The sequence below is a fragment of the Dermacentor andersoni genome, chromosome 11 (genome assembly GCF_023375885.2).
Source record: "Dermacentor andersoni chromosome 11, qqDerAnde1_hic_scaffold, whole genome shotgun sequence".
NCBI lineage: Eukaryota > Metazoa > Arthropoda > Arachnida > Ixodida > Ixodidae > Dermacentor > Dermacentor andersoni.
In genome coordinates this window covers 123034297-123059177 of record NC_092824.1, presented here as the reverse complement: position 1 = coordinate 123059177, position 24881 = coordinate 123034297, and the positions used below count along the sequence as shown (strand labels likewise).

The window sequence follows — 24881 nt, the reverse complement described above, 5'->3', positions numbered from 1 at the left end:
TCACACGAGAGAAGCACCCAAGTATTTTTTAATCGGCTACACAGTACTGACAGTTAAGTACTGCTGCTTCACATACACTCACACAGAAAAGGCCTTTGTGTCTTCACTGGGACAAAGAACAGGTGGCAGCTGTAGGAGTTGCTGGTCTGCAGTCAGCATGGATAGGGACCTTTCTCACCCTCAAAAATACCTGGCACAACCTGCTGCACTGGAAACATCTGCAGCTGGCTCGATAGTTGCCCATCTAGCCAAGCGATGCAGTATAGAGGCGACCTAACACTGGTATGACAGCCTCACTGTTCACAACATTCGAACATAAAAATGGCTGCAACACCTGCCTCCGATGGCATATCAGGCATTGCAGAACTGGTGCATTCCCAAGAGTACATGCAAAGTGCTGTGCTGCCCACATTAGTTGTTTTTCTGCACTTTTTGGCGCTCATTGCTCTGTAGTATGTGCTTGCTGCGTATGAAACACAGTTCTGATGCATTGTATTAGAAGATGTAAAGTTATGCCCAAAATAATGTAAGGAGGCAGGTTGTGACAATACCTGGACTCTCCTGGCATAGTGTAAATGAAAATAATAGTTTGTGGTGCAGGCAGTGCTGGAAGTTGATGAAAGAAGCTGTGCACAGCTCACCAGAAAATCATATTGCTACAAGCATCAGATGCAGCAGATGCTGCCCCAGCGGTCAGCATTCAACACCCTAGAATGCACCAGACCTGAACGCCTTGTGGCCAGGCCAGTGTAGCAGGTGTGCAAAGGGTTACAAACAAAGCACCAGCAGGATGGTGGGGCACAACTAAGACAAATAATGTGTGCAGCCACAACATGGGGAGCATGCAAGTGATGTGCAGCAAGAGATCCACACTTGCAGGCCGAGTTCTGGAGATGGGCTCCTCAATGCAAAGCAATCACCAGCAGGACATGTGGGTAAGATGGCTGTGCTTCACTGTCTACACAGCACATGCAACTCGCATAACCATGGCTCAGTATTGAACCCAGAGGCCAGCAGTAACCGTAGCTGACTGAACACACACCACTTGCAACATACATTGTTTCACTAAGAGACCCACCTATATGGGGTGCTACTACACGACTCCCAATTCTTCCCCAAGAGCATCACAAGGATGACTGCAGGAATGGCATGCAGCTCAAAGAATGCACACATGCCATTACCGTGTGTACACTAGTAGACAAAAAGGCGGAAGGACAGCTGCTCTGAAATTTACACGTCCATACCGAACTATTGGCCAGAAAATTGAAACCACTCCTGGTGTGCAGGCATGCTGTAAAGAACTTTGTGTTTTCACAATTCAAAATAGATAACAATGACAGTGCATTTATATTGGTGGCTCAAGCTATGCTTTACAAGAAAAGTCCTGTCCTATTAAAAGAAACAATTGGGCAACTGCAATAACAATTGGCGTCACAACTGCAAAGTTTCCACACCATTATCTCGAAAGGAAGAAATAAAGAAATAGAGGCAATGTGATTGTACAAACAAATGGGGATACCATGCACAACAGTGTCAATGACCTCCCCCAAGCCATAATGAGCAGGCTCTATAATATAGTGCGTACGCCACGCAGGGGGAAAGTGTTCTCAGAAATGGATTAAAAAGGAAAGGAAGGAAAGAAAGACGAAATAAAGACACTGGAGTCTCTGGAGTCTTTTTGGAACGGAGCCTACTGCAGGTTGCTGGTGGGCACAGCTGCAGCAGTGGCGTCCTGCGTCATGTATGTGTGGTGCTGACTTGTGCTCAGGTTGGTCGTCTCACTCAGGTTGCTGTCAGTGGCTGAGGGTGGAGGAGGCATGGCCAGGGGCACCGACCCCGGGGCGTCCATCTTGGCACTGGCTGCAGGCTGTGTGGTCACTGGGCTCTGGCCTTCTTCGCTGCTATACTCCTCCTGGAAACGACAGGGCACGCCCACTGCTTTCCTCTCTGTCCCTTTGTGCCAAACACTGTCACGATACTGATGTCAAACTGTGTAGCCTCGACTTGGTACATGCTCCATGAATTTAACGAGCAGCAACAACCGAGTTTTCAGACTACGCCTGCACACCTTGCAATTCAGCCACAACAAAAGAAAGTGACCTTGTTTTGATGTTGTTTTGATGTTTTTCCAGAGCCCATCTGATGATTTAAGAGAGTGCCTTTCATTCCTAGTCTATCCAGTAACCACCCATGGTGACCAACCCACGAGACAACTCAAGGTACCGAGCCTTAACTTGTGTGCTCACCTTGTGCATTCACACCCAATATTTGTTGCTTAATGAAATAAACGCAGCCTTGGGTGGCTGTCTGCTGTAAACAAAACTTGATCACTTAAAATCACCAAGCAGCTCAAAATGGCATCAACTACACGAATGTCAAAGGCTGCAGTCATTCGACTAGTGTGGAGCAGTTAACCACAGTTTGAAGCTTCCAGGGAATGCACACTTGTTGCAAGCACTGGCTGCAGTTTTGTTTATGTACAGTGACGGCACGACAATGATCGAAGTACATACACTTACCTAGAATGAACCTATTTTACCTAGAACAAACTATTCAGAATGTGAGCTTCGAATGATTCTGCAGAGCTAAGACAATAAAAAGGTATGGCATTCCACTCTTCTATAGTTCTGGAAAAAATGAATAGTGAAGATGTTTGTCCTGGCAAGGTAAGGAGCGAAAGTAAAAGGACGGGAATGACTGTTTCTTTCTAGATGCAGAAAGACAGGTATGGGCTAGAATGTAAAGAAAGTTTATGGCTTATTAATGTAAATTATATACAGTAAATTAAGCCTTAGTTTCACAATAAATACAAAGTAGGTGAAATGAGCTCTGGTTCCTGCCCCCACACTGAGCACACTTCAGGCTTTTTTCTTTCTTATGTTTCTCGCAAGATAATGATGCTTTTTCTTTTGCTTGTATTTTGAGAAATCATTTTTTGGACTCCAGATTATTAGGACATTCAAGTAAGCAGACGCTCCCGAGTCAGCTATTATCTTCTAGATGTAGTTAAATCAAAGTCTCCTTGTCCTACGTTTCTTGCACAGAGAATTAGAAAGTTTTTGAGTACCATGGAAGTCTTGCCATCTAAGCAGCTTCTGTAGACATGTTCTAGTAATTAAAAGGCAACAGTACAGTTTTCCTGATACTAATATATTTATAATAGTAATAATTTTATGTGCTTTGTGTAACGAAAGCATTTTTTATTTAAAGGGCTTCAAATCAATTTTGAGCTCCCGAGCTCCAAGTACAGTAGAGTTCATGCATTCCATTCTTATAGTAATGAGGCTGCCAACGCCGGTTATCAAACCCGTGATTTTACATTTACCAACAGAACACAGAAACTGAGCCATCTAGGCAGTTCAGCATTGAATGACAATGTTTTGCACTGTGCCACTGAGCTGTCAAAATGTTAGTGAAGCAATGTGTGCCATCTTTCAAGTCACAATAAATCTGTCCTGTCTGACCAGGGCATAAATATTAAAATGCTGTCTTGAATACTGAGAAGCAAAGCTCAACATGCTTGCATTTCTTTTCTTTTTTTTTTTTTGTTTGTTTGTCCTGGGAGTCAACTGACCATGTGCAACTCCTAATGGCTCCAGCATCCAGCATTAGTGCAAGCTGAGTATACGATTGACCTGAAAACTGCAGGCAAGTACTGACCAGTACATTCAAGCAAGATCAGAGGAACCACCTCAGACAACGTACATGAACGTCTGAAACATTTGCCAGTTAAAGTGGTTGTCACTAGCAAGGGCTTCCCCTTTTACATTTGAGCATTATCACCGAGCTCTGCACAGTTTGGCTGCACCCAAGTCTGCTTGCACTGGCCAGAAACATTCATAAGGGGGACAACAGATACACAGTTACCCAGCCTTAGTGTAATACAATGCCATTTCAGGTTAGTAGCAGCAAAATTTCCTTGCACATAAAATGACTGACGCATTGATTTCTTGCCTTCAGTCATATCTAAATTTAGCAACATTTGTAATTTAAGGATTTTTTCATTCGTCAAGCTGGATCTACTGAAAACCACATACAAGTGACTGCAAAGCAACCTTGCATTGCAGTTTAGATACAGGAAAGCCCTCACACAGTGCATGCACACAGACATTTATATGAGGTAAAAAAAAAATTAATAGAGGACTGAGCAAATCTTTGGAACTCTTGTGCAGCGACAGGAGCATCCGTGGTCCCTTATAAGTCACTGCTAACTATACGTTAAACTGCACACACACACACACGCAAAGCTGGGGGTACAAATTATTACCCATAGGTGAGATGTGTTTTATGATCACTACAGTATGCAACAACCAGTCTGGTCTACAACATTTGCTGCACACTGCATGCAGAAGCTTTGAGGAGTGATCAAGTGGTAACAATCCTTTTAGTTAGCACACAATCACTGTCATATGCAAGACCACGCACATGATGCAACATGCCCAATATAGTGAATATCTACATGATGCCCTTTACACCTGGGCACATCTACCATATTCCATAGCTGCCTTGACAAATACACGATAACTTTGAGGTACTTAACAGACATGAGCAGCCCTTGGTTCATATTGTTACAGACCATTCCCGCATTCTGAGGAAGAAGCGCAGTAAGACGACGAAGATGACAACTGAAAAAGCTACTTTGCGATTTTTACTCTGCCATCTTGGCGACTTCTCTTAATATATTTTGTAAAATATAATTTTGCTTTCTCTTTATGTCAAATATTTTGGTGGGGGTGTATGGTAAGAACTCGTTACGATGAAGCTCCGCAGCAGCTATTGCTTAGATTTTTCCACAATGGCAGAAGAGGCAGCCTCTTCCTCAGCCACGGCAACATCAACGGTTGCCTTTTTCCGAAACTGATGACGATGACAACTGGTTGGCCCTATACAAGCATGTAAGAAAGAACAACCAATGGGACGATACAGTCATGCTGGCGAATGTTATATTTGACTTAAAAGGAACAGCAAAGGTCTGGTTCGGGAATTCGGGATTCATGCAAGCAAAAATTCGTGATCAGTTCGGAAAGGCGAAAAAAATAAAAATTATGGGGTTTTATGTACCAAAACCACTTTCTGATTATGAGGCACGCCGTAGTAGAGGACTCCAGAAATTTCGACCACCTGGGGTTCTTTAACGTGCACCTAAATCTAAGTACACTGGTGTTTTCGCATTTCGCCCCTATCGAAATGCCACCGCCGTGGCCGGGATTCGATCCCGTGACCTCGTGCTCAGCAGCCCAACACTATAACCACTGAGCAAGCACGGCGGGTGTTCGGAAAGGCGACTAGTCGTACGGCCCCAGCGAAGAAGGTGCTGGCGTCACGTGCCCAAACATCTACAGAGTCCTATCTTTCTTATTTATTTATTTATTTATTTATTTTCATTTATTTATATACAGGACGTGCTGGCCCTTTGTCGCAAAGCAGAAGATGACATGACGGAGTCGGATAAAGTGGGACATGTTTTAAAAGGGATAGCAGATGATGCATTCAATGTGTACATTTGCAAGGACTGCAACATGGTCGACTCCATCATCCAAGAGTGCAAGTGTTTTGAAAACATCAAAAGCTGACACATAGCCCATCAGTTCACGTGACTGCCTAACATGACAGCAACATCGTCGTGCGAAGAAGTACCTGCACTACAGGTACAGCTCACTGCAGAGCCTGTCACAAAGATGGTCCGGCACGAAATTTAGGCCATCTCTCCTGCTTCCACGTGCTCTCGCACCTTTGAGTCTACGTGTCCGATGATACCGCATGTCCAAGCCATCGTTTGTCAGGAGCTGTCCAGTGTTGACTTGGACTGTGTGTGCCGTTGCTTCATGACCAAATGACCATCTCCAATTGTCCTATGCTCAAGGCCTAAGGCCCTCGCTATGTCGTCGCAATCTGGCTGAATGGAGGATTGCCGATGACCGGCCTATCTGCTTTATAGCTGCGATTGTTTAGATCACGTCACCCGCTATTGCAACAGCCGTTGGTCCTGGCCTCCTTGTGCGCCCTATGCCCTTAACCGTTGCCCTGAGAGCAATCCGGACCGTTTTGAACCTCACTTCGCAGAATTGCATGCCGCCAGCAACGACGCTCTCACCATGTCATATTGACGCTCACCATCTCCGCGTGGACTACAGTCCCGATCTCCGCTCTCTCGTCGTCGGTCATCTCGCTCGCCCCTATTCCGCCACCTGTCGTTGCCGATTGGACGCCTGTCTTAGGAAAACTAGAAGATGCAGCTCCCGGAGGTGATGCTGCATTAACGACCCATCTGAAAAATCCTCTGACCACACTGCCGACTAGACGTAACCTAATGGACATTAAAGTGAACGGTATACACAACGCTGCTCCCGCTGACACGGGTGCACAGTTATCTGTGATGTTTTCAGAGCTTCGTCGTCGCTTAAAGAAGGTCCTCACACCACCCACATTGTTTACTTCAAGCGTTTACTTCAGTATAGGCGAAGGTCACGAAGAGTAACGTGCTGGCCCAATCACTGTGGTCGTCAGAAACGTCCACAACGTGAGATTGAGCCACTCCAGACTGTTTGTCTGTGGTTGGTGGGCGGTGGAAAGCTTGTGCTCGGCAGAACAAGAGCCAAGTAGGTCTTCAACTACTCTGGACAAGGTACAGGCGTAATCAGTAAGGAGCTGCCGGGGTGCACTGTGATATAGGATGACGTCATGTAAAAAGAAATCTGCCACCTCAGTTGCACAGCTTGTGCGCAAAGCTTGCGTGATCGCGTACCAAGTCGCACAATCAGTCGCGACTAAGGCTATGCTGCCCCTGACACAGGGTGATAAAATTTCTTTAGTAAATGCAGTATACTCTGCACTAATTAAAGTTTACTTAAAAATTTTGTTTCGTCTAAAAAGCTAATTACATCAGTCAGAGGTATTAATGGATCATCTAGCATCAACATCGGGTGAAATGGGGTATGTGTCTTGTACAATATGCGGAAGTACTTTTGTCTATGCGTTTCGATGTGGACACATGATTAGAATGTGTATTACTGTTAACGGTTCATGGCATTTGTCACATGTTTGTTCCACTTCTCTCAATAAATAGTTATGTGTGATTCATGTGTGGCCTATCCGAAGTTGACAAAGAATTACTTCGATTATTAAACCTGTCCCCAAGGACAGGTTTAATGAGTTGAAGTTTCATGTCTTCAGACTGCCATTCATGTTGCCAGTTAGCAAGCAGTGCCTTGTAAACAGCTTGTATCTCATCCTGAACAGGATGCCCTTCTTGCCCTTGCTGCACATTCATCTGCTTTTTCATTTCCAAGGATCCCAACGTGGCTTAGGACCCAGCAGAAACGAACGGTCTGGTCTTTATTTAGGTTTGTCAGTATATGTAGGATGTCGCCTATGATGGGTTCGTACTGTGATTGTGTATTCAGGGCCTTAAGTGCACTGAGAGAATCTGTATAAATTAGATTTTTTGTGTTTAGCGTTTATAATCATTGTACTGCCATCCAAAAGGCGTAACACTCAGCAGTGAAAATTGATACAAGCTGTGGTAGTCTGTGTTCCTGTGTACCTTCATTTACGCTGCGCAGCGTCAGACATAAATGGGCATCTTCGAACCATCAGTGTAAAATTCTGTGGAAGTGTCATACGTGCCTCGCTCTGTGCGAAATTCCTGTAGTATGTGTTCACGAGGCACATCTTCACAATATTTACAAGAGAGACGACAATGCATAAAAATAAGGCTGTCGAGATCGCGATTCCACTTCTACACTTCAAGTTGTCCTCTTCCGACTGGCGCCACTCTTGGTTGCTCTGCAACAATATGACTGTGTGCGGTATTGGTTCGTTTGGCCAGGTCTTTAGCGTTCTGTATGTCGGTGTGTTGCTGGTTGCGAGTCTTAGAAACACCGCAAGTGTTCGTTCTTGTAGCCTGCTGCCCCACTTCAGCCTACAGATATTCCAACTAGTCTGTTCTACCGCATCGGCCTTGATCTTGCTGGGCCATTTCTGACTTCTCTTTTGAGGAACAAGTGGATCGTCATAACTACTGACTACGCAACACGATATGCCATCACACAGGCAATGCCAACCACTTGCGCCATGGACGTTGCAGACTTCCTGCTTCACGACGTCATCTTCCAACCATGGAATTCAACAGCAGCCACTGACAGATCGCTGTTGGTCTGTTCTTTCATAAGTTGTTGATATTCTTCGCTCTTGTTCCACACCTCACAAGTGTGGGGATGCGCGATTCACGCGTCCCCTGATATGTTGTTTTCCCGCACGGCTCGCGTGGCCTGGCGCCCGCAGCGGTCGGAGTGGTTCAGGTGCAGTAAGAGATGGCGCGAGTGTTGTGCTGCTGGCGCCGAAAGACAAGGCGCTTCCTCTTTGGTTCGGGACAGCAAGCAGTACGGACGTGCCGTGCCGCGCGTGCGCCGATCCATGCTTCTGCGAGACAGTCTCGCATGGCCGCCTTGGAACGCGCCACCGTACATGCGAACGACCAGGCGTTGGGATCCAGTATGGGGCGAACATATTCGCTCGCTATCCGGTCGTGGTGAGTCGGACTTCTACATTTGTTGCGCGCCCATCGGCATGTTTTAGGGATAGCAACTCGGCTAGCAGGCATTGATCTATGAAAGGTGCAATAAATGCCCTTGTGATTGTTTGCTCTACTGTGTTGTCGCTCGTTTGTCCGAAGAGCACGGGAGGAGAACCCCACACAAGCTAACCACCGCCTACCACCTGTGGGCTAATGGACTTGCAGAACACCTCGAGTGCATGCTCATCACGATGCTATCCATGTATGTTTCAGCAGAATACCGTGCCTGAGACAAAAGCTCGTCTTATGAGACATTCGCATACAACTCATCCCACCACGACACCACCGAATTTCCCCCCTTTTATCTCTTGTTTGGTCGCCACCCCAGGTTGCCCTTTGAGACACTACTTCCATCAGCCAAGCACACTGCTACACAATTACTCTCAATGCTGCTGCTCGTGCTCATCAGGTTGATCACATCGCACGAGACCATCTCAAAAGGCCCGCTACGATGTCCACTACAGAATCGTTCACTTCGAGCCAGGCTCCTTGGTCCTTCTTTGGACCCCTTGCAGCGATGTTGGCCTGTCTTCGAAACTTCTTTCCTGATACTCTTGGCCCTACAAGGTTTTATGCCATCTCACTGAGGTCACATACGAGATCACTATGCTGGATGCTCACTCATCTGTGCCAACCAATGACATTGTGCATGTGTCCCGTCTCAAGCCATATGTTTCAGCCTACAGCTCTTCCCTTGTCCAAGTGCAGAGACCGTGCTCCGACTACCGGGAGTGACATCTTGCAGGCTATTCGCACATTCTCAAGAAAGCGCTCAGCAGGACAACGAAGATGACGATTGAAAAAGCTTGTTCATGGTTGTTATTCTGCGATCTTGCTGAGACTTTTCTATATTTACCTCGTAAACATAATTTTGCCTACTCTTCATCGCCACAATATCAAACACAATGAAAACATTATTTTTACTTTTTTTTAGCAATGACAGCTACAATGGACACTAGTAGACACCAAGATCGCCTAACTTTGCATATCCTTCCAGTCACATTTTCTTCCACTTCTGTCCAGCAGCGGCAAGAAAAAAAACTGTGGACAATGATGTTCGCCTAAACTGAAGGCTGTTTCTTACCCAATGTGGCCCCAGCTCACTCCAGAGTTCAGTGGGTCACCATAAATGGCCAACTTTGGTGATGTGCTTGATGGAATGTTCGACACGCCGTATTCCATCAAGCATGGTAGTGCCGAGCAGTTTTTCTTGTCTGGTAATGTTTGAAGCCAATAATTAACTTGTGCATGCACTTTGAGATGGGGATTCAATTCATGTTATAAAGAAATGCAGCATGACTGACTGCACAATAAATACTTAAAGTACTTTGTAATTATGATGACACACTAGAAAATCCACAAAGCACCATCCTACCACCTTGGACTCTTTCAGCGCCGTCTCCAACGCCTTGGAATACTGTTACAGAAGTTTCACATGTATCAGCAGTGTCATGATTGAAGGGGATACATAGCTATTGCCAGAACAAGAAGCAAGACTATATGGTGTGCCCGAGGCTCAAAAGACGGGTAAGCAGAATGAATAGTGAAAAGCTGAAGTACTTGTAACTGAGATTGTGGAAAGAAAAACCAACCATTTGTGGGTTGTGTAAATGCGTCTGCACGAGGAAAGGCAAGTTTGCCTCAGCTATCCCCTTTACATTTTTTCACTCTCTAAAGCGAAGGGTCTCATAGTTTGTTAAGAGCAGAAATGAAGCCTCCAAGCGCCACAGTGTAGATAATTTTTTACACATTTTTGCATGGTGTGCCGGCATTAGATCATACATTATGTAGTGTGGTAATAATGGTGGAAATGTTCCCACACAGTTATAGATTGAAACAAATATCTTATGATATACATTTCGATTGTGACAACAATGTGGATATACACAGGGTGTCCCAGCTAACTTTAAACAATTTAAAAATGCGAATGCCAGCGTAGCTGGACAGAACCAAGGTAATGTTGGCTGTCGCCTGGAGATACTCAAAATATTTTTTTCATTGTGCCTAATTAGATAATTAGTCTTTATCAACTTCTAAAATATCTTATTTAGATTAAAATTGTCAATGAGAAAATTATGGAGCATCATGAAAAACTCATTATAGCTTTCTGTTGTTCAATACGTGCTACATAAAAGTGTTTTTCCGAGCATGAAAGAAGCCCACGAATACACACAAAGTTGCTCGAGCAGCCAGTTGTGCGGCAATTCTGCGTGCCTCTGGGTTTCTGTCACGCTCTGAAAAACACTCTTATGGAGCACGTATTGAACAACAGATAGCTGCATTGAGTTTTTCATGTCGCTCTACGATTTTCTCATTTCCACTTTTCATCTAACTATAATATTTGAGAAGTTGGTGAAGAATAATTATCTAATTAGGCAGAATGAAAAAATAATATGAGTATCTCCAAGCTTTGGCAAACAGCATTACCTTGGTTCTGTTCAGCTATGTCGCATTCACATATCTTTAAACTCTGGCTAAATTTAGCTGGGACACCCAGTATATATACAAACAGGCGAATTTACAGGCGTACAACATAAAATAAACACAAATAGAAAGAGACCCCTTGCGTTAGTGCTAAAATAATATCTTATCGAGAGTTGTAATAATGCTATCGCGAAAGCAGTAACAGGGAAATGGTTTGATGTTTTTTGTATAATTTATTTTCCCTTATGTGGAAACAATGTTCAATCTTGTGTAAAAGTAAAGAATCAGAACTTAATCAGCTTTTCTATTTTCTTTGCTAAGGTATACGAACAGCCAGTTCTTCGCACCTGTCACTTCAGCTTAGCACAGAACGCCTTGGACCATGCAATGCGTAATGTTTGCATGTGCTCGAAGGCACTACTTAGGCCCTTTAATGACCGGGCCAAAGCCCGGCCCGGGCCCATGGCTTCAAGGCCGAACCCGGCCTGGGCCCGCGGCTTCAAGGCCGAACCCGGCCTGGGCCCGCGGCTTCAAGGCCGAGCCCGGCCTGGGCCCACGGCCTCATGCCCGAGCCCGGCCCAGGCCCGTGGCTTCAAGGCTAGGCCCAGGGCGGGCCCGCCAAAAATAATGCTTCGTATGGTGCAGACCGGGCCCGGGCTTTCGGGTTGGCCCGGGCTCGTGCAGAGCTCCAAGTTTGCATGACTCTATGACCTCCTCGCCCACCGCATCGTACAGGGTGGGGACATTCTTTAATGGGAGCTCTCGCTACCATAACCGGTTTTTGCAGCGCTGTCCAGCAAAAGTTAGCTGGGACACCCAGAGAGAGAGAACTTAGGTGTAGGATGCTTATAGTTGGGAAATAAAGTCCGTTGCCTTCAGGTAGTGAAAAAGCACTCGAACTGCTTTCTGGGCTAATGAACTGTGAGGCCAGGCTCCCAAGATCTTCGCTTCCATAAATGGCCTGTCATCCAGTCTATTCAAGGCACACTGAAGAGTGTCACGATTATCGAAGCGAGAACAGTGGCACAGAAGGTGACTGATGGTCTCTTCCCACTTGCACTTAGCGCACATTGGTGAATCCGCCATTCCAATACGATAGCTGTAGGAGTTGGTGAACGCTACTCCTACCCACAGCCGACACAGCAGTGTTGCGTCACGTCGTGAAAGGTTCGCTGGTAATTTAAGTTTCAGTGATGGGTCGAGGCTGTATAAACGACACTTTGAGTTCTGTGGTGTATGCCAGTAACTTAATGTGATGGTTGAGCGAGACTGCGAAGCTCTCTTGCAGCGTCGACTCTCGATAAATGGGACACCCAGTATAGTGAAATCAATATGCCCCCATCAATGACATAGTGAGTACATAAATTGTATGTCGTTACCAAAAAAAAAGAAAGAAAACACACCTTTCCTCTGCTACTGCCAATGGCATTAAGGACTAGTGGTCTGCCACAACTGGCAGCATACCTCACAGCTATAGTACGCAGAGTGCTACGTTTCACTACATCTGTATCAAATACGGATACTCTTTCGAATAGCTCACAAGACAACTCGGTAGTAACAATGAGAAACGCAGTGTACACTATTTCTATGTACTGCCCAAGTTGTACAACGTTTTTATGGTACCCATTTTTTTCACTACAATGAAAAGCTTAGCGGTTAGAGTGTCAAATCACGCAGTGGTAACGCAGTGAAAACACTGGAACATTTCTTATCAAAATTTTTCGATTCACAGTGAGCATGTAGTTGTTCACTAGAAGCATGCTGCAAACAGTGATAGGAGAGCACAATAGTGATTATATGCTGGCTTTGGTGGGAGGTAGACGACAAGTACGGTCGTAGCTGTGAAAAATTATTTTGTTTATGAAGCTGATGTTCCTGGAATTAATTAAAAAAAAAAAATTAAATTATGGGGTTTTACGTGCCAAAACCACTTTCTGATTATGAGGCACGCCGTAGTGGAGGACTCCGGAAATTTTGACCACCTGGGGTTCTTTAACGTGCACCTAAATCTAAGTACACGGGTGTTTTCGCATTTCGCCCCCATCGAAATGCGGCCGCCGTGGCCGGGATTCGATCCCGCGACCTCGTGCTCAGGTTCCTGGAATTAATGTTTCCCGAAATGTTACATTATTTATATGATAATCTCCACATGCTTTCGTGGTTTCCTGTCCAATAGCTTCAGCCATTAACAAGTCAAGGGTGCTTTTTAGCCAAGCCAAGTTCTCCAAAGTGAAACGACACTTTTACATTTTCTTATGTTATGTATTATTGATACACAGTTCAGCGTGTTGCCGTAGTCATGCATGCGCTTTTGATTTTCAAAGCATGTCATCTCTTGAAAACCAGAGAGAGCTGGAACAAAGAATTTTTAGCTCCAAATTTCATAATCGTACAAGAGCACTCATATGTGCTGCCATGCATTGAGGGACGCGAGCGCTGCTCGTCAATGCGGACTTTACTTCATAATACACATAGAATGAAGTGTAAAAGCCTAATAATCAAATGCTATTTTAAGCAATAGGTATGTGGTACTTAATAATAGCCAACTTACGTACAATGATCTAACACAACCACATCCAAAGTACCAAGGCCTCACCGCCAGCTCACGCCACTTGCTGGTTTTTGAGGCTTTGATTGCCAATATAAAATTAGAATTCCTACTTAAATTGCAAACTGTGTGCTGGATTCTATCAAAAGAAATCATGGCCACTTCATTTCCATCAACATTTCAACACATTCTGGCCAGTTGTCAGTGCCTTTAAACATTCATAAATTTCAAAAGAGTACCAGAATGCTATGCACTGAACTAAGCTCCTATGCACAGAAGTGAGCTCCTACACAGCAGTGACTATGGTATTCAAGGTGCTGTTTTGTTACCACCACTTATAAATTTTGAGTAAAAGTCACTATTTATCAAAAATGTGACAAAATGAAAGCTTTGCCAGAAAAGTGCAAATATCAGAATTCTGCCAAGAGCACGGTCAACAGAAAGCTCTAGAATAGAATGCGACAAATAAACCAAGCCCCCAACCCTATCATAAGATCAGCTTAGTTAAACTGGAGGGTCAGTGTCACGCAAGCACTAAGCAGGAACACCGTCCCAAGATAAATACTGTGCCCACTGTGGTATAAAAGCTTTGACTACGCATCAGATTTGTGGTAGTTTAAGCACAGAAACCACAAAACTGACCTCTTCACTGTTTTAGTTTGACCTTTTTATAGTGCTTGCATGTCAATGCTAATTATTCAAAAGCTATTGGACAGATAACAGAAATACTATCTGATTATTCAAAATTTTTAATATTCGTACATCCCTGCTGTGTGACATAATGCGATAGTTTGTAACATACAAAATGATGGCCATGGTGCAGATTTCTTGCAATATTTCATTCCAGTAAAATAAACGTTGAGAATGAAGATTGTTTACACCAATGCAAGTGTTTTAGGAGACTGTGGCAATTTTTTTACTGCTAAAATATAGAAAAATTAAAGTTCTCATATAACAATGTTTCAGGCCAAAAGTACAAGTTAATTTTACAGTAAAACCTCAGTAATGCATGGTTGGCGGGGAATGTGGGTCAGGTACACACAAAGCAATGTACTAAATAACTGACAATGGCAGATAAGTAGTTATAGACTCACCGACCAAAAACAAAATATGTATTGCTAAAACACACACGCAGCCAAGTTTTATTTGCAAGCAGGCAGCAAAATATCAGAATTTCACTTGCCACCATGGCAGCGACGACAGCATCTTCAAACTCAGTAATGCGTGAGCCAATATATTGATCAGGCACCACATCTCTGCTAACACCCTCGTGATGGTCAATGCAATAGCCGCATTGGATACGGAACAGCCATCATCCACGTCGTCCCCCATGACAACGATGTGGAAGCGCTAGAAGCTATGGGGAGCAGGAAACACGTCGCAGATACCGTGTTTTGATGTCACTATCAGTGGCAACTGCAGTCCAGGAAAGGCCCATGCGCCACAGTTTCGCTATCTAAGGTCTGCGCACATGACATTTTACTGATTCCATGCTTGTACACACTAAAAAATGAAGCAACTACTATGCACTAACCATTTGGCATGCGTTAAGTGGCTACTAATATAATTACTAATATGGATGAGATAGTTCAAGCGGCTGAGAAGTTCTATAGAGATTTATACAGTACCAGTGGCACCCATGACGATAATGGAAGAGAGAATATTCTATAGGAACTTGAAATCCCACAGGTAACGCCGGAAGAAGTAAAGAAAGCCTTGGCAGCTATGCAAAGGGGGAAGGCAGCTGGGGAGGATCGGGTAACAGCAGATTTGTTAAAGGATGGTGGGCAGATTGTTCTAGAAAAACTGGCCACCCTGTATACGCAATGCCTCATGGTCTCGAGCGTACCGGAATCTTGGAAGAACGCCAACATAATCCTAATTCGTTAAAAAAATGGGACGCCAAAGACTTCAAAAATTTTTGTTAATTATGGGGTTTTACGTGCCAAAACCACTTTCTGATTATGAGGCACGCCGTAGTGGGGGACTCCGGAAATTTGGACCAACTGGGGTTCTTTAACCTGCACCTAAATCTAAGTACACGGGTGTTTTCGCATTTCGCCCCCATCAAAATGCGGCCGCCGTGGCTGGGATTCGATCCCGCGACCTCGTGCTCAGCAGCCCAACAGACTTGAAAAATTATAGACCGATCAGCTTACTGTCCCCGCTGCCTACAAAGTATTTACTACGGCAATCACAAATAGAATTAGGAACACCTTAGACTTCTGTCAACCAAAGGACCAAGCAGGATTCTGTAAAGACTACTCAATAGACCACATTAATACTATCAATACTCAATAGACCACATTCACACTATCAATCAGGTGATAGAGAAATGTGTGGAATATAACCAACCCTTATATATAGCTTTCATTGATTACGAGAAAGCGTTTGATTCAGTCGAAACCTCAGCAGTCATGGAGGCATTACGGAATCAGGGTGTAGACAAGCCGTATGTAAAAATACTGAAAGATATCTATAGCGGCTCTACAACCACCGTAGTCCTCCATAAAGAAAGCAAAAAAATCCCAATAAAGAAAGGCATCAGGCAAGGAGATAACGATCTCTCCAATGCTATTCACAGCGTGTTTACAGGAGGTATTCAGAGACCTGGTTTGCGAAGAATTGGGGATAAGAGTTAATGGAGAATACCTTAGTAACTTGCGATTCGCTGATGATATTGCCTTGCTTAGTAACTCAAGGGACCAATTGCAATGCATGCTCACTGACCTGGAGAGGCAAAGCAGAAAGGTGGGTCTAAAAATTAATCTGCAGAGAACTAAAGTAATGTTTAACAGTCTTGGAAGAGAACAGCAGTTTACGATAGGTAGTGAGGCACTGGAAGTGGTAAGGGAATACACCTACTTAGGGCAGGTAGTGACCGCAGATCTGGATCATGAGAAATAATCAGAAGAATAAGAATGGGCTGGGGTGCGTTTGGCAGGCATTCTCAGATCATGAACAGCAGGTTGCCATTATCCCTCAAGAGAAAAGTGTATAATAGCTGTGTCTTACCAGTACTCAAGTACGGGGCAGAATCCTGGAGGCTTACGAAAAGTGTTCTACTTAAATTGAGGACGATGCAACGAGCCATGGAAAGAAGAATGATGGGTTTAACGTTAAGGGATAAGAAAAGAACAGATTGGGTGGGGGAAGAAACGCGAGTTAATGACATCTTAGCTGAAATCAAGAAAGAGAAACGGGCATGGGCAGGACATGTAATGAGGAGGGAAGATAACCGATGGTCATTAAGGGTTACAGACTGGATTCCAAGGGAAGGGACACGCAGCAGTGGGTGGCAGAAAGTTAGGTGGGCGGATGAGATTGAGAAGTTTGCAGGGACAACATGGCCACAATTAGCACATGACCGGGGTAGTTGGAGAAGTATAGGAGAGGCCTTTGCCCTGCAGTGGGTGTAATCAGGCTGATGATGATAAAGTGGCTACCGCTTAAGCGGTCAGCCAATACATTAGGTTCAATGGCGATATGGCGGGGAATTCATTGTGACTAGTTTAAATAGGTATGTATTAAATTCTATTGTATCAAAGTGACTGTAGTTGAAAAAATTGGCTGCAGGCTTAGCTTGGTTAAGCCTGGAAGATTGCGAAAGCAATACCCTTGGCTGCGCCTTGGTTCGGCTGATGGTGTGGACATGGTTGCCCTTTGTTAAACTTATGGCTATACATCATCCGACATAGCGCAAGGCAGCGCGCCGACCACTGCGAGGAGCCGAGCTGTAGCCCCATTTATCTTCCTAGCGTGACGTCACACCAGCGAGCGCCCTCTCTCGGTAGCGCCGCAGCAGCGGCGTGCAAGGCTTCGCCTTCACCATCGATGCCGCGAGCTGGGGCCCCGTCTCTCTGTCTGGCGTGACGTCACACGGTCATGTGACGCGCAGCTGTATAAGGAGGCGCCACGACCACCGATGGGCCGAAAGTGCGAGCAGTATTGCTTTCGCAATAACAAAAGAGGCACGTGTGGCAGATTTGAAAAAAAGCGGACTGGAACTTGGCTCATTACTGCCTACTTGATCTAATTTGCATGAAACTAAATACTGCTACTGTCTACCCTTACTAGTCTTGCATGTGAGTAGCTTCCTCTCCTTACTGAACGAAATGAAGGACAGCATGCATTTCCCTCCCTCATAAAACTGCAGCACAGTGGATCTGATAGTTCATAGGCACAGCAATGAAAATTCATGTCAATATTATTGCAAACTACATAACAGAAAAGCATATTATTCTGGGCATTCTTCCAAAGCAAAAGAATAGTACCACATCAAAAATTTGCACACAATTATTCTTTTGCTATGTCTCCAACTGGTTAAACATTTTGCCCCTAGCATAACATTTGGCAATGTATCTCCATGATGCATCTAACCTTGCTGTTTTTACAATCACTATCATCGGGCACCATACAGGATGTGTGGAAAATGGGCAAGGTCGTTTCAGTCTACAAATCAGGTAACCGTGAATCAACCTTTTAAACTATCGTCTCATTTCCATAACTAGTGTCCATTGCAATACCATGGAACATGTCATATACTAGCACTTAATGAATTTTGTATACAGCAACAACGTTTTCCATCTATCACAGCACGATTTCCATAAAGGTCTGTCTTGTGCCCAGTTAGTTACCCTTCTTCATGACCCACATTCAAACCTTGATAATAACTCTCAAACAGATATATTTCTTGGTTTCACAAAGGCGTTTGATAAGGTCGCGCATCAACGCTTAATATTAAAGCTTCCTCAGTTGAACAAGCACTCTGACGTCTTAACCTAGATAAAGTAATTTCTTAGGAACCGCCAGTATTAACAGCACTACTTCAGACTTTCTTCCCGTAACGTCTGGCATTCCTCAAGATTCGGTATTAGGTCCCCTCTTGTTCTTACTATACATACACAATCTAGAATTGCATGTTACCTCTCAGATATGAATGTTTGGTGACGACTGCATTATCTTCGAATGTATAACTAACATTGATGATCACATTTTTCTGTAGGAAAATCTAAACAACATTAAATACTGGTGTGATCGCTGGTTAATGATCCTAAACACAACTAAATGTAGATCAATGTCAGTTTTCTGTAGTCGAAATCGTTCCAACTTATCTTACACAATTACTCGCATCCCCATTGATGCCGTAGACATATTCAAGCATCTAGGCATTACTACCACAGATGACCTAAACTGGTGCTCACATGTAGCTAACTTGGCTGCAAATAAAACCTTAGGATTGGTAGAATGTAACCTTTCCAATGCTCCTCAACATGTTAAATTACTAGCATTAAAGGCACCGGTTAGGCCAAAACTCAAATATGCATCACCCATATGGAATCAGATTTACTTCACCAACGCACTATAATTCACATAGAATCGAGCCACAAGGTTTATTCACTCGACAAACTGGTAACATCAGCGTGACATCATTAAAAGTGGAACCGGGTTTAGACACCCTATTCCATTGGCGCCATATCGGGAGCCTATTTCGCAAGTTCTGCACCAGTTCACTACGCCATGTGCCTTACACTCTACCACACTCACATATATCGTTGCGCAAAAGCCATCCACTAAATGTTGCTTGCCCACATGCACATGCTGTCGCCTTCTCGTCGTAACTTTTTCCCCACAAAGCAGCAGACAGAAATGGCCTTCCCCACCACATGGCTGCGATCACCACATCACTGCCATCACCACTATCATTTGTAGGTGTGTTTTTTTACATGTTATAAAAGCTGGCTGTTCTTTCAATTTTACAGTTGGCAGTACAGCACTTGTCCTGTTCTTTTTCTTTTGTTTTGTTTTCAATTGCTGTCCTCTTCCTCGTGCTACTTAAGTTTTACTTTATCTGCCTTCATGGACGAAACAAGTGCTTCGTAAATAATATTGTGGAAAGTCTTTAGTTTTTTTCTATTCCCACCCCTTATGTAATACCCCGCAATATTCGAGTTTACAGGAACCTGTCCTTTGCTGCCCTCCGCCGCACGCCGCTGGAAACGTTTTGGAAGGGTGCCGGGGCTTTCGCCGGTTTATTTGTGTACCTGCGCCCACGATGAATGCATGTCAGTTGTGCGTTTCATGGATCACTAATCAATATTAATAGCTTTTCCGTGGCAGAATGTCATTCCTGGAAACCATGAAGCATTCAATGACTACTGGGTGAGCAGGCCTGAGTGCGCTGTTGTGCAAACAGTGCGGACGATAAAGGCACACTGAGTTCCCTTTGCTGGCACGGCTGCCTTGGAGTTTGTCGCTGATTTCTGCACTTGGACACTTGGAGGTTGCGTTTTGTATTGTTTTTAAACATGACTTTGACATTTTGCATATTCAAGAAGTCTTCGAGTGCAGCCTTCCACGCCAGAAGGCTGCACTCATGTCAGATGTCATTGGCCAGAGTCCTGGCCAATGACATCTACAGATGCAGATCGTTGTTAGCATCAAATATTGTGGAAAAGGTGCATCGCTGATATGAAACATGAGCGGCCGAACCACTTAAACAATGGCAACTGTGATCCAGAAAACATTACGGGCTGTTAATTTATCTCTGATTCTCACTTTTCTTTAACTCCATCATACTTACAGTTGTGGGGATGCGCGACTCTCACGCGTCCCCTGATATGTTTTCCCGCACGGCTCACGTGGCCTGGCGCCCGCGGCGGTAGGAGTGGTTGAGGCGCAGTACGAGAGATGGCGCGAGTGTTGCGCTGCTAACGCCGCCGACAGGCGGGTTTACTTGGGCACCGAAAGACAAGGCACTTGCTCTTTGGTTCGAGGTCGTCAAGCCGTGTGGACGTCCCGCGCAGGCGCCGATCCATACTTCTGCGAGACCGCCTCACGTGGCCCGCCTTCGAACGCGCCACCGTTCGCGTGACCGTACGTGTGAACGACCAGGCATTGGGATCCAGCATGGGGCGAACATATTCCCTCGCTATCCGGTCGTGGTGAGTCGGACTGCTAGATTTGTCGCGCGCCCATCGGCATGTTTTGTGGATAGCAACTCGGCTAGCAGGCATTGATCTATGAAAGGTGCAATAAATGCCCTTGTGATTGTTTGCACTACTGTGTTGTCGTTCCTTTGTCCCAAGAGCACGGGTGTGAGGACCCCACATCTGGCTGCCCAACGTGGGGCTCTTGGTGCATCGGACAATAGATTTAACAGTTGTGCTTCGTTCGAGACCTTTGTTTGAACCGAAGCATAGGGCTAGTGCGGATTTTGATCGCTAGCGTTGGCCGCGTGCTTTCTTGAGCAAGGTGACGGTGGCTGTAGTGTGTTTGAACTTGTCAACATGCTAAGCCTTTTCGCAAGTGTTTTTTTTTTTTAATGACGTTCGTCTGTATGAAAGCCACGTGGTCTGCATCCGGGGAGAGCGAGGCTTAGCGCCCGCGGAGCATTCGCAAGCCTGAAGCGAGTGAGTACAGAAGCCTCATGGGTGGTCTGAATTTCTTATGTAAATAGCTTCTTCTATCTCTGACTCTGATGAAGTCGCGGCTCTGGGAGCCGGGTCGCCGCGGGCCACGGGTGCCACTACGGGCTGACTGGTATTGCGGCCTGGCACCGGGCGCTCCGACACCGTCTGGGACGGTGGGCGCCGTCAACACGGACGCTGTGTGCACCGAGCGGAGTAGGACCACCTAACAGAGCTGACGTCTTCTCGTGGCTGCCTGTTTTGCGCTCATTTTGGGTGTTGTTTTTGGATACCGGTTGTTGTCAGGGTAGCGACGCTTTAGGCGTAAGGCTTTACGAAGCTGCCTGTCGCACGTGGAGGGACACAACCTGGTGGGCCGTGGCGTTGAGGTGTTGCAAGTTGCTTCCCTCATTCTATTTAGCCTCATACGAATTGAAATTACTCGTTCGACTCAAGGAAGTGAGCTTCGTTCACATGAACTTAGCATCTGAGTAGCTGCCCGATATTTTGCTAGCCGAGTTGAACATCGTACCACGTGGGCGATGCGCATGCAGAATTCCTCTCCCTTGCACTACTTTAGTGTTTGCCAAGTGTGTTGAATATACGGAGCATGATTGCAGTTACCCCTGGCTTGCTGTCACCTGCACATTGTCTGTGCTGCTGCCCCGGACTACGATTGAGTCACCCAGGGCGATGGTGATGCTGTGGCCAGTTCGGCGCAGTGACTTCGGCAGCCTCCTGCATTCAGCTCACAACCCTCGGCAGCGGACAAAAGAGCAGGCGGTCACCAACAGCTACGGCGGCTCTTGCCAGCAGGGCACGTCGGCGCGAGCGACGCTTGCTCGTACCGACTACTGCGTCGTCGTTTCCGGAGTCCTGGCCTGGAATCGTGCTGTCGAGTCTGCAAGGCTGCTGCTGTGATCGGCGGACGCCAGCGGTGTACCCAGGGACAATGTCGGCTCACATGTTATGGACAGCGTGTGGACATTTCCTCAGCGCGGCCAATGTTGCATGTACTATCTTGTTCGCGAAGCACGGGTTAATGTTAGACCGTGTCACATGTTTCGCCGGAATAAGAAGTGATTTAAGGTTGGGGGGATGTGGGGATGCGCGACTCTCATGCGTCCCCTGATATATTGTTTTCTCACACGGCCCGCGTGGCCTGGCGCCCGCGGCGGTCGGAGTGGTTGAGGCGCAGTACGAGAGATGGCGCGAGTGTTGCGCTGCTAACGCCGCCGACAGGCAGGGTTACTTGGGCGCCGAAAGACAAGGCGCTTGCTCTTTCGTTCGGGACAGCAAACAGCACGGACGTGCCGTGCCGCGCGTGCGCCGATCCAAGCTTCTGCGAGACCGTCTCGCGTGGCCGCCTTCGAACGCGCCACCGTTCGCGTGACCGTACACACGAACGACTAGGCGTAGGAATCCAGCATGGGGCGAACATATTCACTTGTTAACCGGTTGCGGTGAGTCGGACTTCTAGATTTGTCGCGCGCCCATCGGCATGTTTTGTGGATAGCAGCCCGGCTAGCAGGCATTGATCGATGAAAGGTGCAATAAATGCCCTTGTGATTGTTTGCACTACTGTGTTGTCGTTCCTTTGTCCCAAGAGCACGGAGGAGAATCCCACACAGTTTGCACGTGCCATAAAACATTAGAAAAAACTGTGCTCACATAAATTAGGTACTCTTAAGGGCATTTGTTCTTACGCGAAAACGCAGATACTATCGCTGACACTGTTGGTATAACTCAGCGAAACGGTTGTGAGAAATGTGTCAGCGTAACACATAAAGACCCACCCATCTACGTAGCTACCATCTACGGTATGGTGATGGACAGATATCGGCACAGCGCTGCGTTGCTGCTGGCTGCTTATTATGTTCGTGCCGTGTGAAGTGAAATGTAGTTGATTTCAAATCGCTAAGGACAGAACGGAACTATAAAAGCAGTTTCATTCGTTCTAACTGCTTGCATTTAAGTTCGAGTCTGCCGGTAGTGGGTGCACGAACACGATGGCACCAGGCTTAACCTTCGCTAAACAGGAACAACACTGGCTCAAACTTCATGTGCATGGCTTGAGAGGGTTAAAACTTGTGCATTTCAACTTCATAGGCATGTTTTGACTCACTTTAAGTGCGATTAATTATATATACAAGCGAAGGCATTGTTACTATATCGCGTTGTCAGTTTGATGGCCGATTGCACAGGGTTCGGTCGAACGATGGTCAGCACACTGATGTTGTCGGCGCCATTGACAAGAAAGCCTGTCGCAGTGCGACAATTGACACTCGTCAGCTGCATCGGTGTCGGCCTGCTATGATAAAATGCTTTCAGTGGTGCACTGTACTGAATAGTTGGTCAATCGTTGACGTGAGCATCTTGTCAGACTCGTATCGACCCAGTGTTAACGCGCCTTAAATGAGTGCGTGAAGTCAGGCACACGCTGCCACCCCCAGCAAGTGAGGACCAATGCTGCAAGAAGACTTCATCAGCAACGTGATGTTTTAACTGTCGACCAAATGTAACGCACGGGTTTTTTGTTACATTTACTAGCGATCAAGAAAGGCAGCAACTACCTGGCTCGCGGTGCAGTCTGGACAACTCAGACGAAGCCCTGGCCGCTTTCTGTTTTAAAATGGAGTTGCTCTCTTACGCTGCGGACATTTTCGGCATCGTACCGACATCAAGCTACCACTGGAGTTTCAACCATTTTAATGCAGTACATGGCACGAGTGTTTGCAGCAGCGTGCATCCAAGCACTTATTAAAGTTGTTGTTTTTTTTCGGGAACTTTCCGGCACGTGGCAGCGCGCACGGCCCTTCCAAAATGTTCTGCGACTCATCCACTAGGGCAGATCACATGCGCCATCGCGCCATGAAAAATGTGGATTCTTTCTGCCGCTGAATCTCTTATTGTGGAGGACCTGTGCCTGCACCACGGTGTAAGACACACTCTTTAGTTGGGGACACTTCTCTGCTTGCTTGCGAGATTGCAATCGACCAGATAAAGCAACAATTTCGCATGTTCGTCGGTCCACTGTCAGAAGTGGCCAGCTATCTACCTATCAGTGGTGCAATGCAAGTTCAAGATAGAAAAGGTTTTATCTCCCGTTCATATGGCGACCAGCGCTTCGCGGGAAATCAAATAATCAGTTCACTGGTGGAGAAAGAAAGGCGCCTTTCACAACCTCGTGACAATAGCAGCTATGCAGCAGAAAGAGCGCCCGTCTGCCATTAAATTCAAGTTTCCCACGAAGAGCCAGTTGCTACAGCAACAGTAGATAAAACCTTTTCTGTCTTGAAGTTGCATCATCCCGTCAATTGAAAGCCGCTGCTGTCACCTGACCGACAGGCACATGCCGTTGCTACTTTATCTGGTCGATCGCACCTTGTGGGTGTCCTCACCTAAAAAGTACAAGTATATATTTACTCCGTGAATTATACTCATCTTGTGCAAATCTAGCCCCTATCAAGCGAGTCACACTGAGCGTGACTACAGGAGAGCCACTGTGGATCACAACAGCACATAGTAAGGAATCCACTACAGGTGGTTACGCCAAAATGTGCCACACTGTGCAGCAGCACACTGTGATGGCCTCACGATTGCCACCAGTCTTCGGGGGCCTGTGGTGCTGCATCTCTCACCTTGGGGGCTCCTCTGACCGCTTCACTTTTTCCATCCTGGGCCCACAACACATGCAGGACAAGGGCCGCAAGTCAGGTACATCATGCACCACACATGCAAGGTTCAAAGAGCAAAACAAATGGGCTCAGCAGCTGCTGCTGCACAGGGGCACATTTTCGGCCGCTTTGAACCCAGGGCATAGCCGTCTATTACTTTATGCACATTCTCACAACATTGTTGACTGCTACTGTCTCACATGCGTGGAGAATTTCTGCAGTGTCACTGCAAAGATGTAAAATTTAAG

The 24881-nt window shown here is 45.9% G+C and overlaps 1 protein-coding gene across 2 annotated transcripts in view; it reads right to left on the bottom strand.

Annotated features, from left to right (window-relative positions):
- Nucleotides 1-10: 10 nt before the first annotated feature.
- Csp (Cysteine string protein) overlaps nt 11-24881 on the bottom strand; it is a 39435-nt gene continuing 14564 nt past the window's right edge. The window contains exons 6-7 of one of the 2 annotated variants that reach the window (XM_050186189.3): nt 24598-24633; nt 11-1912 (exon numbers count right to left, since the gene is read on the bottom strand). In XM_050186189.3, coding sequence (XP_050042146.1) covers nt 1691-1912; nt 24598-24633 — 258 coding nt within the window. In that variant the 3' untranslated portion in view covers nt 11-1690. The remainder of the gene's footprint in view (nt 1913-24597; nt 24634-24881) is intronic. The other variant, XM_050186190.3, reaches the window with a different exon arrangement.